The sequence below is a fragment of the Choloepus didactylus genome, chromosome 5 (assembly GCF_015220235.1).
Source record: "Choloepus didactylus isolate mChoDid1 chromosome 5, mChoDid1.pri, whole genome shotgun sequence".
NCBI classification, from domain to species: domain Eukaryota; kingdom Metazoa; phylum Chordata; class Mammalia; order Pilosa; family Megalonychidae; genus Choloepus; species Choloepus didactylus.
Window position 1 is genome coordinate 108,254,313 of NC_051311.1, and position 18,213 is coordinate 108,272,525.

The window sequence follows — 18,213 nt, forward strand, 5'->3', positions numbered from 1 at the left end:
GGCAAGGACATCAGTCATGTAACAGCATTAAATGGCAAAAGAGAGCATCCATTAAAGCAGAATTAGCAAGTCTGAATTAATTTAATATTAATTTGTTGTCTACCATGCACTAGGCACACTGCTAGACACCAGGGCTGTAGAGAGCAAAAAATATATAGCTCTTTCCTCAAGGAGCTTACGGCCAGTGGGGAAAAAGGGCATGGACCTGGGGTTTCAGTACACTGTAGCAAGTGCTGTAGTAGAGGTACACAGCGGGTGTTTTGAGAGTACAGTGACAAGGCCTGGGGTCAGGGTCAGGGAAGGCTAAACTGAGTCTTGAAGAGTGAGACAAAGCAAACCAGGTAAAGAAGTAGGGAAAAGATCATCTGGACACTGGGACCAGAGTGGGAGCAAAGGCAGAGAACACAGAACATCTCAGCCAGCCTAGAGAGCCACTGGGAGCTGGAATTAGAGAGCATAGACTGTGTACCAGGGAGTGTGGGGCGTGAGGGCAGAGATACAGGGGCAGGGGCTCGATGCTGGGCCTCTCATTATTCGGGGTTCTAGCCTGGGCTTCCTTAGAGCATGGTGGCTCCAAGAGGGAGTGATCCAAGGACTCAAAAGTGGAAGCTACCAGCCTCTTAAAGGCCAACCTCGGAGGCCATAAAGCTTCCCTGCTACTGCTTTCTGCTGATCAAAGCGAACCACTGGACCAGCCAGCTGCAAGGGGAGGGGAAATAAACTCCACTTCTGATGAGAGGAACAGCACAGTCTCATTGCAAAAGGCACGCAGTGTGGGAGAGAATGTTACAGGCCATCCTTGGAAACAGTCTCCCACACTTCACAATGTCTGGGTTAAAGCTAAAACTATCCATAGGCCCAGAGAAGAGGGAATAGGGTTGAGAAATATATAGAAGATAGAATTCAGTGGACTTAGTGGCTGATTGGACGCGGGAGGTGAGGGAGATTGGAATTGGAATTTTGTCCTGGGTGACTATCCTAGAACTGTGGTAATAGAAGAGGGGGGTTTCTGGGGAGATGAAGAGACTAGTTTCAAATGCGTTGGGTTTGAAGTGCACCACATAGGACATGTGGCGGGAGCTGAATTTGGCTGAGTCAGAAGCTTGAGGGCAGAGTCAGGGCTCAAATGGGGTCTTCAGCTTAAATGTAGTAGTAAAATCATGAGGGAAAAAAATGAGATGGTGCAGAAAGAGAAGACAAGGGAAGGGAAGGGAAAGGAAGGGCACTAAGGGCTGTCCCTTGGAGAACACTCACATTAAAGATCAGCTGGAGGATTGGTTGGGAGGAGCTGGGGAAGAAGGTAGAGCGTTGGGGTGTGGGAGGCTGGTCTTCTGAGATGGGGAAACCATCTCAGATCTGGGAGCAGGCCTGATTGGAATTTAAGGCTGTCTGCTGAGGTCAGTGGGGGTGGGGGTGGGGGGTGGTGGTGCTTGGTGAGATTGGCAAAGGTCTGGAGTAGCTACTGAAGGGAAAGGGCAGTGACTATGGTACAAGGAAAAAGGGCCCAGCCTTACAACTGTGGTGATGCTGACCTACATACATGGTTGTGGGGTTTTATTTCCAGCCCCACTCAGCAGCCTGGGGGCAGGAAGGAAGACGCTGGACTGACCCAGAGTTGGGGTTTTGTAAGGAAGGTGCTGAGGGACCAAGGGACCGGGCAGAGCTGCTGAGGGGCTAGTGAAAGTGGTTAATATAACCAGCCACAGGGTGGGAGCTGAGTAGGTCTGGAAGAAAGATGGTAGGGGAAATGCTGAGATCAAGAGGCCGGAGGTCTCCACGAGGTTGAGGAGCAGGTATGGTGGGCCTGAGGCTGAGGGAAAGCTGCTCACAGAGTGGGATACCAGGCTTAAAATGTCAGGGTGAAGCGGGTGTGGATGACAGGACTAAGGGTGTGGCCGTTTGAAAGGGTTGCCTGATGCGGAGCAGAGAAGACCACTGGATTTGGGGAATTCAAGGAACTGTGAATTAATATTAACTGTCTATTAACTGAGTTAACACGTGGTCAGGCCATTCACATGGTCACCAAAAGCTCCCAGAATAATGGTTACAAAAAGGCTCTTTAGAGACTATAGAATAAATATTTAAGGCCTGAAGACTGAGGTAGATACAGATATGCTCTGAAGGCTGGATTCAGTTTCAGTATTCCACCAGAATCTGTTCCTTAACTTCCTTTTGGCCTTGTAAAATGGAAGAGCCAAATGGCTCCCTCAGTATCTTTTCTGGCTTCTCTGAGCTGTGCATGATCAGTGATCATGAGATTGTGGAGTTCATTACTGTATTTCATCAGCCTTAGCAATCGCAGAATTATAAACCAAATGCCATCACTGTCATTCTATTTAATAGTAATGGTAGCATAGTCACTTTCAAACATAAGGAACATTCTAGAAATAATGTGAAGGGAACATCTTCTTATGTGCATCATAGGTTAAAATTCAGTCAAAGTGAAAGTGTGTATTTATTATCACAAGTGTGAAATGCTTTAATGAATGGTGATTGTGAATGCTGATAATTTTCTTTACAAAAACAAGAAATATTAAGAAAAATAAATGAGGTCCTCCAAACACATTTTGTTCTCACTAATCAAACTTCCACGCAACATTTTCTAAAAAGGTTTTAATACTGTTCCTTATAGTTTTGAATCTATGGAGGCTAAATATTTAATCAAAAATATTTGTCGAAATGATGGCTATAGAATGCCAGCCATGTCTAGTAATTGGAGACGGATTTTTGAGATCTGCCCAAGCTAAAAAACTTAAGTATAAAATTCTTCCTAGGAAAACATGTTACTGAAAACAAATTTCCCTGAATTACAATCTGCAGTGTTTTAAAGTTTAGTGAGATGATTAAATGTACAAGCTGAAAGTGGTGTCTAATAATGAAATGTACAGTACACTGACTGCAGATGCAATCCATCAGCTGACAATGCTGAGAAAATTGTTTCTGTATTATAATGTCATATTTTTAAAATTTGACTGCTAACATGGTTAATAATAAAATTGTAGTAACTAAATTATTTTCATTAAATTTTAAGTTTATTTTTGTGAAAAAATAAAATAAGTCAAACACTTTGGCTATTTTTTCTTGGGCTGCCCAGGACATTCGTCTCTGGACCCTGTTTTCCCATTCCCTATAGCTGGGGATCCTCCAAGGCCTTGAACTCCTGGACTTCAGACTCACTGCATGTAGCAGTCCATGGGGCTGTATCAACTGTATAAAAAAATTAAAAAATTAAAAAAATTAAAAAAAACATACAATAAAAGAACATTTCAAACAGATCTTAACAAGGGAGTAAGAAAAAGACAACTAACCTAAGATAACAACTTTACTTCCAACATGTTCCTACTCTACCCCAAGAAAGTAACCTAATACAGCAACATTTCTGTGAACTTGTTCCTACTATACCCATCAGAAATTAACAGACCATAGTCATTCCTGGGCATTCCCAGAACGTTAAATTTACCCATGATAGCTTATCTGTTCTTATTGGATTATCGTTCCCCCTTCCTTAATTGCTCTCTATCGCTAGTTCCCCTACATTCTACATTATAAACCATTTGTTTTACATTTTTCAAAGTTCACATTAGTGGTAGCATGTAATATTTCTCTTTTTGTGCCTGGCTTATTTTGCTCAGCATTATGTCTTCACGGTTCATCCATGTTGTCATATGTTTCACAAGATCGTTCCTTCTTACTGCCGTGTAGTATTCCATCGTGTGTATATACCACATTTTATTTATCCACTCATCTGTTGAAGGACATTTACGTTGTTTCCATCTCTTGGCAATTGTGAATAATGCTGCTATGAACATCAGCATGCAGATATCTGTTCGTGTCACTGCTTTCAGATCTTCCGGGTATATACTGAGACGTGCAATCGCTGGATCGAATGGTAACTCTATATCTAGTTTTCTAAGGAACTGCCAGACTGACTTCCAGAGTGGCTGAACCATTATACAGTCCCACCAACAACGAATAAGAGTTCCAATTTCTCCACATCCCCTCCAGCATTTGTAGTTTCCTGTTTGTTTAATGGCAGCCATTCTAACCGGTGTTAGATGGTATCTCATTGTGGTCTTAATTTGCATCTCTCTAATAGCTAGTGAAGCTGAACATTTTTTCATGTGTTTACTGACCATTTGTATTTCCTCTTCAGAGAATTGTCTTTTCATATCTTTTGCCCATTTTATAATTGGGCTGTCTGTACTATAGTCATTGAGTTGTAGGATTTCTTTATATATGCAAGATATCAGTCTTTTGTCAGATACATGGTTTCCAAAAATTTTTTCCCATTGAGTTGGCTGCCTCTTTACCTTTTTGAGAAATTCCTTTGGGGTACAGAAACTTCTAAGCTTGAGGAGTTCCCATTTATCTATTTTTTCTTTTGTTGCTTGTGCTTTGGGTGTAAAGTCTAGGAAGTGGCCGCCTAATACAAGGTCTTGAAGATGTTTCCCTACATTATCTTCCAGGAGTTTTATGGTACTTTCTTTTATATTGAGATCTTTGGTCCATTTTGAGTTAATTTTTGCATAGGGTGTGAGGTAGGGGTCCTCTTTCATTCTTTTGGATATGGATATCCAACTCTCCCAGCCCCATTTGTTGAAAAGACCATTATGACCCAGTTCAGTGACTTTGGGGACCTTATCAAAGATCAGTCAGCCATAGATCTGGGGCTCTATCTCCGAATTCTCAATTCGATTCCATTGATCAATATGTCTATCTTTGTGACATTACCATGCTGTTTTGACAACTGTGGCTTTATAATAAGCTTCAAAGTCAGGGAGTGTAAGTCCTCCCACTTCATTTTTCTTTTTTAAAGTGTCTTTAGCAATTCGAGGCATCTTCCCTTTCCAAATAAATTTGATTACTAGCTTTTCCAAGTCTGTAAAATAGGTTGTTGGAATTTTGATTGGGATTGCATTGAATCTGTAGATGAGTTTGGGTAGAATTGACATCTTAACGACATTTAGCCTTCCTATCCATGAACATGGAATATTTTTCCATCTTTTAAGGTCCCCTTCTATTTCTTTTAGTAGAGTCATGTAGTTTTCTTTGTATAGGTCTTTTAAATCTTTGGTTAAGCATATTCCTAGGTACTTGATTTTTTTAGTTGCTATTGAAAATCGTATCTTTTTCTTGAGTGTCTCTTCAGTTTGTTCATTTCTAGCATATAGAAACATTACTAACTTATGTGCATTAATCTTGTATCCTGCTACTTTGCTAAATTTGTTTATTAGCTCTAGCAGCTGTATCGTCGATTTCTCGGGGTTTTCCAGATATAAGATCATATCATCTGGTAATTCCCGTGGCCGGCTGCTGACAGACGGTAGCTCGAGTGGGACAGTCGCCAGTGATGGCGGAGCGTGAGGATGGAACGGTTGTCTGGGCTGCTCTCCCGGATGCTGAACAGAGTCTTGTGGCTCTCGGGCCTTTCTGAGCCGGGAGTTGCCCGGCGGCCCCGGATCATGGAAGAGAAAGCGCTAGAGGTTTATGATTTGATTCGAACTATCCGAGACCCAGAGAAGCCCAATACTTTAGAAGAACTGGAAGTTGTAAAGGAAAGTTGTGTAGAAGTACAGGAGATAAATGAAGAGGACTATCTGGTTATTATCAGGTTCACGCCAACAGTACCTCATTGCTCTTTGGCAACTCTTATTGCTCCTGGCCTTCAAGGAATCCTCTGTCATAGCACTAACTTGACACAGACTTAAGGAACAGATGCCTCAGAGTCTAAATTCCAGCAATAAAACACTAAAATATCAAAATGTCCAGGTTTCAACAAAAGTTTACAAAATATACAAAGAAACAGGAAGCAACAGCCCAGGCAAAGGAGGAGATTAAAACATTAGAAAGCATCAGTGAGGAGGATCAGATCTTGGACATACCAGACGAAGACTTTAAAAACTGCTCCTAAAAAGAGCTAAATGGAAACATGAACAAAGAACTAAAGGAAATCAGGAAAATGATAGATGAACACAAAGAAAATATCAAAAGAGAGATGGAAATTATGAAAAGGAACCAAACAGAGATGAAGACCACAGTAACAAGTTTTAAAATTCCCTAGAGGAGTTCAACAGCAGATTGGAACTGGCAGAAGAAAGAACCTTTGTAATTGAAGATAAGACTATTGAAATCATTCAGTCTGAGGAACAGAAAGAGGAAAGAATGAAGAAAAGTAAACAGGGCGTGAGGAACCTGTGGGATACCATCACATTACCAATACATGCATCCTGGGAAGAGGAAGGGGAAGAAAGAGAGAAAGGGGCAGCGATAATATTCAAAGAAATAATGGCTGTAACTTCCCCAAATTAATAACAGACTTGAATATACACATCCAAGATGCTCAACAAATTCCCAAGAGGATAAACTCAAATAGACCCACACCATGTTATGTTGTTAATCAAACTGTTGAATGCCAAAATTAACAGAGAATTCTGAAATTTACAAGCAAGAAGCAACGTGTCACATACCCAGGAGCCCAAATAAGATTACATGTTGATTTCTTGTTGGAAACCATGGTGGGAAGAAGGCAGTGGGAAGACATATTTAGAGTGCTGAAAGCAAAAAATTGCCAAACGAGAATTCTGTATCCAGCAAACTGTCTTTCAAAAATGAGGGAGGGATTAAGACATTTCGAGATAAACAAAAGCTGAGGGACTTTGTCACCATTAGACTGGCCCTACAAGAAATGCTAAAGGGAGTTCTGTGGGTTGAAAGGAAAAGACACTCGACAATGGACTGAAACCACATGAAGAAATAAAAAATAAAGATCTCTGGTGAAGATGATATTGGTAAATATAAATACCACCACTATTGTATTTTTGATTTGTAACTCCTCTTTGTACTTCCTACAGGAGCTAAAAGGCAAATGTATAAAATGTAGTGATAAATCAGTGGTTGGACTAATAATGCATAAATATGTAATGTGTGACAAGAACTACATAAAGATAGGGGGGCAGCAACGTAAGAACATAATTTAAGTTGGTGTCCAAGCAGTTGAGACTGTTACAGATTTAGGATATTAAACTTAAGCCCCACGGTAACCACAAAGAAAATAAGAGAGACTGCAAACTCCTCATAGAGACATAAAGTAGAGTACACGTTACCAGGGGAGGCAGGCAAAGGCAAAGGGAGTTAACATGAAATGAGTATAGGGTTTCTGTTTGAGATGAAGGGAAAGTTATAGTAATGGATGGTGGTGAGAGGGTACTGCAACATTGTGAATGTAATTAATCCTGCAAAATAATATGCCTGGGATGAGTGGGAAAGGGAAGATTTATGTTGTATAAATGTTTCTGCAATTTTAAAAAAGAAAGAAAGGAAGAAAAACTAAAGAGATAATGACAATTAAATGCAATACATGATACTGGATGGGATCTAAGAATAGAGGAGAAAATCCTCAGGACATTATTGGGACATAAGAAATTAGAATATAGAATGTGAGCTTTATATGAACAATTAATTTCTTGAACTTGATAACTACACTTAAGGTGATTATATAAGTGTTTATTCTTGTTCATAGGAAATGTACATGGAAGTATTATGTGTTCAAGGAGTATGATTTGTGCAACCTACTTTCAAATGTTCAGAGGAGAATAAGTAGGGAGGGAGGAAGGGATGGGGGAGGAGAAGGAAGGGGGGGCAAAGGTGGCAAAATGTTAAAATTGGTGGATCTGAGAATTGGGCTGGGGGAGTGATATGCTGGAATTCTTTGTTTGGGGTTTGTATTAATTTTGCAATTGTCCTGTAAGTTTGAAATTATTTCAAAATACAAATTTAAAAAAAAAAAAAAAAAAAAAAAAAAAAAAAAAGATCATATCATCTGCAAACAATGACAGTTTTACTTCTACCTTTCCAATTTGGATGCCTTTTATTTCTTTGTCTTGCCAGATGGCCCCAGCTAGCACTTCCAGCACAATGTTGAATAACAGTGGTGACAGCGGGCATCCTTGTCTTGTTCCTGATCTTAGAGGGAAGGCTTCAGTCTCTCACCATTGAGTACTATGGTGGCTGTGTTTTTTTCATATATGCCCTTTATCATATTGAGGAAGTTTCCTTCAATTCCTACCTTTTGAAGTGTTTTTATCAAAAAGGGATGTTGGATTTTGTCAAATGCTTTTTCAGCATCTATTGAGAAGATCATTTGATTTTTCCCTTTTGATTTGTTAATGTGTTGTAATACATTGATTGATTTTCTTATATTGTACCATCCTTGCATGCCTGGAATGAACCCCACTTGGTCATGGTGTATGTTTTTTTAATGTGTCTTTGGATTCAATTTGCAAGTATTTTGTTGAGGATTTTTCCATGTATATTCATTAGGGAGACTGGCAGGTAGTTTTCCTTTTTTGTAGCATCTTTGCCTGGTTTTGGTATTAGATTGATGTTAGCTTCATAAAATGAGTTAGGTAGTGTTCCATTTTCTTTGATGTTTTGAAAGAGTTTAAGTAAGATTGGTGCCAGTTCATTTTGGAAAGTTTGGTAGAATTCCCCTGTGAAGCCATCTGGCCCTGGGCATTTATTTGTGGGAAGATTTTTGATGACTGATTGGATCTCTTTGCTTGTGATTGGTTGGTTGAGGTCTTCTGTTTCTTCTCTGGTCAGTCTAGGTTGTTCACATGTTTCCAGGAAATTGTCCATTTCCTCTACATTATCCAGTTTGTTGGCATGCAGTTGTTCATAGTATCCTCTCATAATTTTTTAAATTTCTTCGGGATCTGCAGTAATGCCAACTTTCTCATTCATTTTTTTGTTTATATGGGTCTTCTCTCTTTTTGATTTTGTCAGTCTAGCTAGGGGCTTGTCAATCTTGTTGATCTTCTCAAAGAACCAACTTTTGGTGATACTTATTCTCTCTATTATTTTTTTGTTCTCTATGTCATTTATTTCTGCTTTAATCCTTGTTATTTCTTTTCTTCTACTTGGTTTAGGACTGGTTTGCTGTTCATTTTCTAGCTTCTTCAGTTGATCCATTAGTTCTTTGATTTTGGCTCTTTCTTCCTTTTTAATATACGCATTTAGCGATATAAATTTCCCCCTCAGTACTGCTTTTGCTGCATCCCATAAGTTTTGGTATGTTGTGTTCTCATTTTCATTCATCTCTATATATTTAGCAATTTCTCTTGCTACTTCTTCTTTAACCCACTGATTGTTTAGGAGCGTGTTGTTTAACCTCCAGGTATTTGTGAATTTTCTAAGTCTCTAATTGTATTCCATTGTGGTCAGAGAATGTGCTTTGAATAATTTCAGTCTTTTAAAATTTATTGAGGCTCATTTTATGTCCCAGCATATGATCTATTCTGGAGAAAGTTCCGTGAGCACCAGAGAATAAAGTGTATCCTGGTGATTTGGGATGTAATGTTCTATATATGTCTGTTAAATCCAATTCATTTATCAGATTGTTTAGGTTTTCAATTTCCTTATTCATCTTCTGTCTGGTTGATCTATCTATAGGAGAGAGTGATGTGTTGAAGTCCCCCACAATTATTGTGGAAACATCAATTGTTTCCTTTAGTTTTGCCAGTGTTTCTCTCATGTATTTTGTGGCACCTTGATTGGGTGCATAAACATTTATGATTGTTATTCCTTCTTGTTTAATTGCCCCTTTTATTAGTATGTAGGGCCTTCTTTGTCTCTCATAACATCCTTGCATTTAAAGTCTATTTTATCTGGGATTAATATTGCTACACCTGCTTTCTTCTGGCTGTAGCTTGCATGAAATACTTTTTTCCATCCTTTCACTTTCAATTTCTTTGTGTCTGTGTCTCTAAGATGAGTCTCTTGTATGCAACATATTGATGGTTCATTTTTTTTTGATCCATTCTGCCAATCTTTATCTTTTAATTGGGGAGTTTAATCCATTTACATTCAACGTTATAACCGTGAAGGTATTTCTTTAATCAGCCATCTTATCCTTTGGTTTATGTTTGTTATATATATATTTTTTCCTCTCTCTATTAATATCCTTTAATGTACCCATATTGAATCTCTTTAGTACTGAACCTTTCTCCACGTCTCTCTCTCCTTTCTTTGTTTCTCTTTTGGTAGGGCTCCTTTAGTATCGCTGGTAGGGCAGGACTCTTGTTAGCAAATTCTCTCAGCATATGTTTGTCTGTGAAAAATTTAAGCTCTCCCTCAAATTTGAAGGAGAGCTTTACTGGATAAAGTATTCTTGATTGGAAATTTTTCTCACTCAGAATTTTAAATATGTCATGCCACTGCCTTCTCGCCTCCATGGTGGCTGTTGAGTAGTCACTACTTAGTCTTATGTTGTTTCCTTTGTATGTGGTGAATTGCTTTCCTCTTGCTGCTCTCAGAACTTGCTCCTTCTCTTCTGTATTTGACAGTGTGATCAGAATATGTCTCAGAGTGGGCTTATTTGGATTTACGCTATTTGGATTTTGCTGGGCATTTATAATTTGTGTACTTATGATGTTTAGAAGATTTGGGAAGTTTTTCCCAACAATTTCTTTGAATACTCTTCCTAGACCTTTACCCTTCTCTTCCAATTCTGGAACACCAATGAGTCTTATATTTGGACATTTTATATTATCTATCATCTCCCTGAGGTCCATTTTGATTTTTTTAATTTTTTTCCCCATTCTTTCTTTTATTCTTTCATTTTCCATTCTGTTATCTTCCAGGTCATTGATTCATTGTTCAGCTACCTCTAGTCTTGTACTATGAGTATCCAGAATCTTTTTAATTTGGTTAACAGTTTCTTTAATTTCCATAAGATCATCTATTTTTTATTTACTCTTGCAATGTCTTCTTTATGCTCTTCTAGGGTTTTCTTGATGTCTTTTATATCCTGTGCCATGCTGTTCTTCATGTCCTTTATATCTTGTGCCATGGTCTCGTCGTTCGTCTTCAGTTCTTTGATTAATTGCTCCAGGTACTGTGTCTCCTCTGATCTTTTGATTTGGGTGCTTGGGCTTGGGTTATCCATATCGTCTGGTTTTTTCATATGCTTTAAAATTTTCTGTTGTTGTTGGCCTCTTGGCATTTGCTTAACTTGATAGGGTTCTTTTAGGATTTGTAGACTGATTGAAATCCTTAACTCTAATTTGTCAGATCTACAGCTTTGTGGAGTACACTTTCTCTAACTAACCAGCAGGTGGTGTCCATGAGCCAGCTGTTCCCCTCAAGCCAGTTCTCTCCTGCTTTGTCTTTGTGGTGAGTGGGGCAGAGAGTCTTGTGGGGTCCAATTGGTGTACCAAGCTTGTGTGTGTAGTTGGTGTTGCCCACCCTGTATATGGGGCATGTGTCTGGGCAGTCAGGGAAGGGGGGCAGCTCTAACAATCAAATCTCCTTGGTGTTACTGGAGTTTTAATGCTGCTGCAATAGTTCAATCCTTCAGTTCAGTCCTGCCACAGTTTGTCTCTACCACTGACCCACAAGTCCTTGGTATTGGCGTATGGTCCCTGAGACTTGCGAGTGGGTCCCTCTTCCAGGCCGTGCACCCGCTGGTCCTCTGTTGAGGGATGACTGTGCTATGTCACATGTGAGTGCCGTCCCCCCAGGGCGGTTCTGGGATGCTGGGCTGTGTAGGGAGGCTCCCAGACTGCTGAAAATATGGCTGAATGGGGCATGTTAATTCACACTGCTCCACCTTCCCAACTTTGGGACAACCAGCTGAGGGTTCAGGGAAAGCTAATGTCCATGCCTGATTTTGTGGTGTGTGCATGTTATTTTGAAGGACTTCCATCACACTGGGTTGTCTGGGGCAGCTCTGGGCTGTGGGGCTGGTGACGGGCAGGAGTGTTCCCTGTCCACCAGGATGATGGCTGTGAGAGGACACCCCCCTTTTCTTGGGAAGTTGTGGTGTTTGGTGAATTTTCTCAGCCACTGGATTATTGCCTTTTGTCTCAGAGCTCTCTTAGTTCTGCTCTTGTCTTGACCTGCCCAAATTGCAAGTCTTTGAGGTTTTCTGTATTGGGCTTCTTAGAGTAATTGTTTTAGAAAAAGAAAAAAAAGATAAAAAAAAAAAAAGGGCTCTCCTCGTATATTTAATGGGTTATTGAAATGCTAAGAGACAAAGCAATTAAGGCCATTAAGGAAAGTCCAGGGGGCAGAGAGATGGTTTTTTTTTCTGGATTTGCATATGAGCCTCAGGGCCTGAGCTCTGCCCTTCCCCTTTCTATGTTCACCAGAACTCCAAAAAGCCTCTGCTTTTATTTTTGGGTTTTTCTTGCTGTTTTTGCTCTCCCTATCTCCTCTCTGCTGGGCTGGCTGCTCCCAGATTCTCTGGTGTCTGGTCTCAGTCTATCTATGATTGGAGTTTGGATGAGTAGAATGAGTTTCCGATAAGAGCCACAACTGCAATTCTGCCTCCTTGTTCCCAGCGCTGACCGCCCCTCTTCCCATGGGACTGAGCTTGGCAGGGAGGGGCATGGGTCCCCTGGCCACAAAAACTTACAGATTTTGCTGATCTCAGCAGTTCCACGTTTTCATGAGTGTTGTATGAAGTATGCCCAAAGTCAAATTGCTCTGCGGTGTCCAGTCCACACAGTTCCTGGCTTTCTACCTACTTACCTGGAGGAGTAACTAAAACATACACCTCATTACTCCACCATCTTTCCCCGCCTCCACGTGTTCAGGACTTTTTTATTTCTGTTCACCATTGTTGCAAAATCAATCAAATGTGAGCTAAAGCAAAGGCAACTTGAATGACCCAAAACTGAGACTTGAGCTGCCAAAACAAGCAGTAAAACAATTTTTTACTAGCCCTACTGATTGTCAAAATGATAGCAGTTATAAACTTTATTTCAAGTAAGTTTTTAAAAGATCTGGGAATGTGATTATCAGAATGCAGATTGTACAGAACTTTAGGGCCCCTGAGTATCCACAGATGCAAATTATCATGCAATCGAAAACATTCTGAGATATTGCAAAGATGTTCTGACATTAATAACATGCTGCTTTTGACTTTATAGTCACTTTGCTCATCCTTTCCAAAGGAAGAGCTTTAAAGTTTCTATTCTTCTACAGATGGTATACAGTCAGGTAAGAATTACTTAAACACTCCAACCTTTTAACCACACTTCCTTCCAGTTATTGGGATTGTTGTAGGGAGACAGTCAAGAAGCAGTCACTTTACTTTGTATATTTTGGGGTTGTTTGATTTTGATTAAAGGAGTATTCCATGATAGAATTGCATTTCATATGTAAATTTCATGTTAAAATCAAGATAAGAAGTGAAATTCACCAGTACAGTGTGTTTACTCCACCCCATCCCCTACTTCATGTGGCTGACTACATTTTGCACTTCATATATCAGTTTAAAAACCTTCTATCTCTCTGAAGCAGGTTCTTCCTGTTATTCTTTCTCATGGTACCTCATTCTTCCACTTGACAGCATTTATTGCGATTTATAATCACATGTTTATTTGATTGCCTATTGTATTGTCTGTCTGCCTCACTAAACTCAAATCTCCATCAGGGCAGGTGCTGTGTTGATTTTGTTCAGCACAATATAGCCCATACCTGGCACAGTACCTGACATACAGTAATCATTCAAATATTTGGTGAATGGATGAATAAATAATTGAATAAGTGAATGAAAATTACCAAATTGAAATTCCCAGATGTAAACTTCCATCTTACCCTGTTGCACAAACCATGATGTCATAATTTCAGGTATGAACGCCCTCTTGCCGTATTTTGCAAGATATTTGCTTCTAGCACTACTGAGAGCTCAACCCTGGTTGTTCAGCAATATAGATTTCAACCGGCTGTCAAGCAAACCCACCGAGTTAAAGCAGGTTTTACTTTAGGGCAGAGATGCCCTTCTCCTTTCCTAGCTCCATCACATCACACACCAATACTCATGCCCTCCTCCCACCCCCGAAAGGCAGCATAATGAAGATAAATAGGTGTTTTACAGACAGGTGATCTCCTGATAACAGATCCCTGTTATTTACACCAGCAAAGTCATTTCCACGATGTTGGGACTTGCCTGCGCCCACTAGGGATGGGTTCTGACAGTCAGCGATCTGGGAAGGTGTAGGGTTCATTAGGACTCTGAGAACAGCTGCCCGTGTCTGCTGGGGATCACATTACAGGATCTCATTAACTTGCTCTCCTTGCCTGCTTCAAGCCTTTTTTTGGACCAAGACCTATTATTTTAACATGCCTGGTATCAAGAGGGCCAAAGGCTGAAGGTTTTGTTTTACCTGCTTTGGTTCAGTATCATTTTAAAGGTTGTACTAAGGAAAAGCAATAACAATAACCGTTACTGCAAATGTTGCCATTATAGAATCGTTTCATGCCTCTGAGCAACTAGTTCTTGTCTGAAACTTCCTAGGTATCCAGTTAGAGTGACCCAATTTAAATATTAGTTAATATGAAATATCCATTAAACATGGAAAAATTAATAAAATTCCTGAGACGTTTTGCTGTTGTGCATTGTGCTTTTCTTTCTTTCTTTCTTTTTTTTTAAAGTTTCATTTGGTAACTTACCTGAGAAAGGGAAATGGCCTGGGGATGTTTTTCAACTTGAGGCTCACTCAGTATAGCAGGCTTAGCCCATATTGGGGGCAGCATCTCAGTTCTTCAACGTATGCTTTGCAAAGATATACTGGTTTTCTGTAAGGGTCTCCTGTATATTGGCGAAGGATGATTAGAGAATGTTACAGGTCAAGGGGAAAGCATGAGCTAAGGCCTTGAGGAAGATTGAGTGTGGGGGAATCAAGAAATGGAAAGAATGCCCAATATGCTGAACAATAAAGCAGAGGAGGAAAAATGGAGCTAGAAGAGGGGTGAGACTGGCAGGGGCCAGATCATGCAGAGATTTACAGAGTGTGCTAAAGATATTGCTCTTTAAATCAAAGGAAGGGATTTTGAATTGCTTTAACTATGCACAGAGGTGGGAGAGAAGGAATGTGATCAGATTTGCTTTTTGAAAGACACACAGCCTGCATTAAGGAGAGCAGCCTGGCTGAGGGGATTAGAAAAAGCAAAGTTAGGATGCTATGGTGAGAAATCATGGTGGTTTGGATCAGGAAGTTGGCTGTGGAGATGGAAGAGAATGGAAATGAAAGGATTGGGGACATATTTATGAGGCACAAATCTATACTACTTGTTAATGAATTAAGTATGTGGTGTGAGGGAGAAAGGAGGGTCACGAATGACTTCCATATATTATTTAGCAACAGGGAGAATGGTTATATGGTTCTCTGAGAGCTGACACCGGAGAAAAACAGAGATGGAGGAAAGGAATGAATTCAGGGTTCAGCATGTTGAGTTTGAGGTCCTTACACCAAAGAGAAGATGTTGCATAAGCAGTTAGAGTTAGGTCTAGAACTCAGAGGAGAGGCCTATCAACAGCACTGGAAATTCAGGTCATGGGCCTGGGTGGGAGGGCCTATGAAGAGAGTATAAAGTGAGAAAAGAAGAGGGCCTGGAACTGAGCTCTAATAAACCCTCACATTTAGTGGCTGGAAGAGGGGAATTGGCAAAGGAACTAAATGAGAACATACAGAGAGGTGGGAGGAACAAAAAGCAGAGTAGAGCTGTAGGGTAAGGGAAGGCAAGGGAAGAGAGTGTTTCAGGATGGAGGGAGCAATGAATGGTAGGGGTTAATGCTCCTGAATATCAAATAAGACAAGAACTGGAAATTGTCAGCTGGATTTAGTAACATGATAGTCACAGGTAACTCTGGCAAGAACCATTTTGTTAGAATAAAGGAACAAAGGCCAAAATGAAATGGGTTATTAGAGGAGTTAGTGGAATACGAGGAAAATACAGAAAGTGAACATAGAGAGTTTTGACAAATTTTATTGTGAAGCAAAAAGGAAGAGCTGACAGCTAAAAGGAAAAGCAACATTAAATAAGGCTTCTTTTCCTATTATTAAACAGGAGAAAATGAAGGATGTTTAAATATCTATGGGAATGATCCAGTAGAGAGGCAGGATTGAATAAACAGGAAAGGAAGGGGCTCATTGGCTGGTTGACTAAGGGTGCATACTACTGCTGATATCATCCTCTAATTGCAGACTCAGAACCCCTGCACCACTTTTCTTGGCTATCAGCAAACACCATAGGAACGGGGCCCTCTTCTATCAAGCATTGTTTCCAGGCTCAGCCTCTTGAACCAGAAACTTACAAACTTTAGAGGTCTCTACTTTCTGAGATCAATCCAGTCCAGCCTCCAAATTTACTTCCCCTTTGCTCCCAGACCACAGCCACAGCCAGTGCCTACAGCAGATTGGGGAGGGGGAGGGGGGGCCCATCCTAGGTCAGAGCCCCAACTCTTCACCTGCGCAGGATGATAAGTGAAAGCAATAAACACTAAATTCACAAAAGGTCAGTGCAGTTTAATGGCCAAATATATTTGCCCCATGTCATAGGAAGGGCCAATGACCAATCTCTTACTCTATCTCAAAAAACATGCAACTTAAAGAACAACCTACAACAGTAAGCCAGATGTGCACTCTTGAGATTCCACCCCAAGCCAGGGTCCTTTCTCCCTGTGTGTGCTTCGAGGGTTTTCCTCTCAGGCCCCCCTCTTCCTAGGTTTCCATTAAATTCAACATGGCTGCCACTTCCCCTCAAAAATATCTAATCCCATCTGTTTTATATTTCTTCCTGGACCTTTTAATGTCCTAACCTACTTCATTGGAGAAAATATTGAAAGCTGAAAGTAGTAAAGATTTGTGTGCAGGAAACAAGCTGTCAGCACAGATGTATGTATAATTTTTACCAAAAGTTCAATATTACCTTAATGTGCATTCAGGGCAAAAGCTATAAATATAATATTCACTCTAAATGGGATCATAAAACAATAGAATATTTTCATAGCTTTTTACACAGACGTTGGTTTGAGGCAGTTTTGCACTCCATGATTTCTGATCCTACTGTGATTATTACAGAGGTTTCAAGAAAGAAGGAAACAGAGAAAGAGAGGAAGAGAGGGAAGAAAGAAGGTAGGAAGGAAGGAGGGAAGGAAGGAAGGAAAGAAAGGAAGAATATTCTGCTTTAGCTCTCCCTATTAAGCACATGGGCATCAGGTTTCAATGTCCAGAATCCTATTGTTTCCTTTGATTCCGTCTCTGCCTGCCTCATGCTAAGAAGTGGCAAAAAACAGTGAGAAAAATGATGAGTTTTGGAAACAGACCTGGGCTCAAATGCTAGCTCCATCATTCACCATCTGTATGGTATCACCAACTCTCTGAGCCTCAGTGTCTTCATCCATGAAATGTTTAATAATATGAACCTTGCTGGGTCATTGTGAGGATTACGTAGGATTAAGTTTGCAAAGTGCATGACATATCAGTAAATGGCAGCTATTGTTGAAACTGGACTGAGGCCCAACACACACATGCTGGTCTATTCCATTTTAGGCAAGAATCTAATTGGAGTTAGAGCTACCTGTTGCAGATGGAGATATTAATGCTAAATATCATAATGGAAAGGGTCAAATGCTCCTTAACTTAATGATGTGAAGATTATGGTTTCCTGAGAAATATTCTTTCTTCATAAGAGACAACACTATTAGGTCTTTAGGTTTCAGGGAGGGCATGAGTGAAAATGAATGCTTGCTTTGATAGATGCGCTTTCTTTTTAGGGCCAGAGGAAACTGACCGCAACTTTTGTTGGTGGGCAAATTGAATCAAGGCAGCTTCTATCTCTTCAACTCATTGATTCAGAGCTCACTTCTTCCCATTTGGAAGGCCTGAAGAGCTTGAGTTCATGCCACTAGAAAGAGTATAGGGGAGGAAACTTCCTCCATTGGGGAACAATGGAGATTCCTGAAGGATGGGTGTGGGACACGGGACTGGGTTCTAGAAAGGAGCTCTGAGGAGAAGGAGAGGAAATTAAGGAGAATGAAAGAGGGTTGGAAAAGGATAGTCCATATGGGGTACCTGTACCTTCCAGAGGTCTACACAACACCCTTTTGCGGTAGAGGGGAACCAGAAAATCTGGAGTTCTCATATGGTATTGCACAGTGGGAGCTTGACCTTTACTAAAAGGACTGTGCGTATCTTCTTTAAATTCTGGTGTTTATTTTTCATCTGGGGAAGACTAGATAGGTAAGAAGTGCTTGGTGAAGGAAGGGTCACAATTTCCCAATCACCCTGTAGGGGGCTCTCTGGCTACCCTACCAATCTCCCTCATTCTGTTTCTCTGGAGAATCCTGACTAATGCAATCACCACGAGTTGGCTGTGACTGAGAACACTCGTAAAGCAAGACAGAATACCCTTATTTCCTCCCAC

General features: G+C 40.4%; 1 protein-coding gene across 1 annotated transcript; it reads left to right on the forward strand.

Annotated features, from left to right (window-relative positions):
- Window positions 1–5,302: 5,302 nt before the first annotated feature.
- Window positions 5,303–5,708, forward strand: LOC119535405 (cytosolic iron-sulfur assembly component 2A-like). The gene has a single exon (XM_037837777.1). It carries the CDS (start codon window positions 5,367–5,369, stop codon window positions 5,706–5,708), a length of 342 nt encoding a protein of 113 aa, XP_037693705.1. The 5' UTR covers window positions 5,303–5,366.
- The last annotated feature ends 12,505 nt before the right edge of the window (window positions 5,709–18,213 follow it).

Bases quoted from the DNA above. Each gene is read 5' to 3' on its own strand.
- LOC119535405 (XM_037837777.1), top strand. From the start codon at position 5,367: ATGGAACGGTTGTCTGGGCTGCTCTCCCGGATGCTGAACAGAGTCTTG.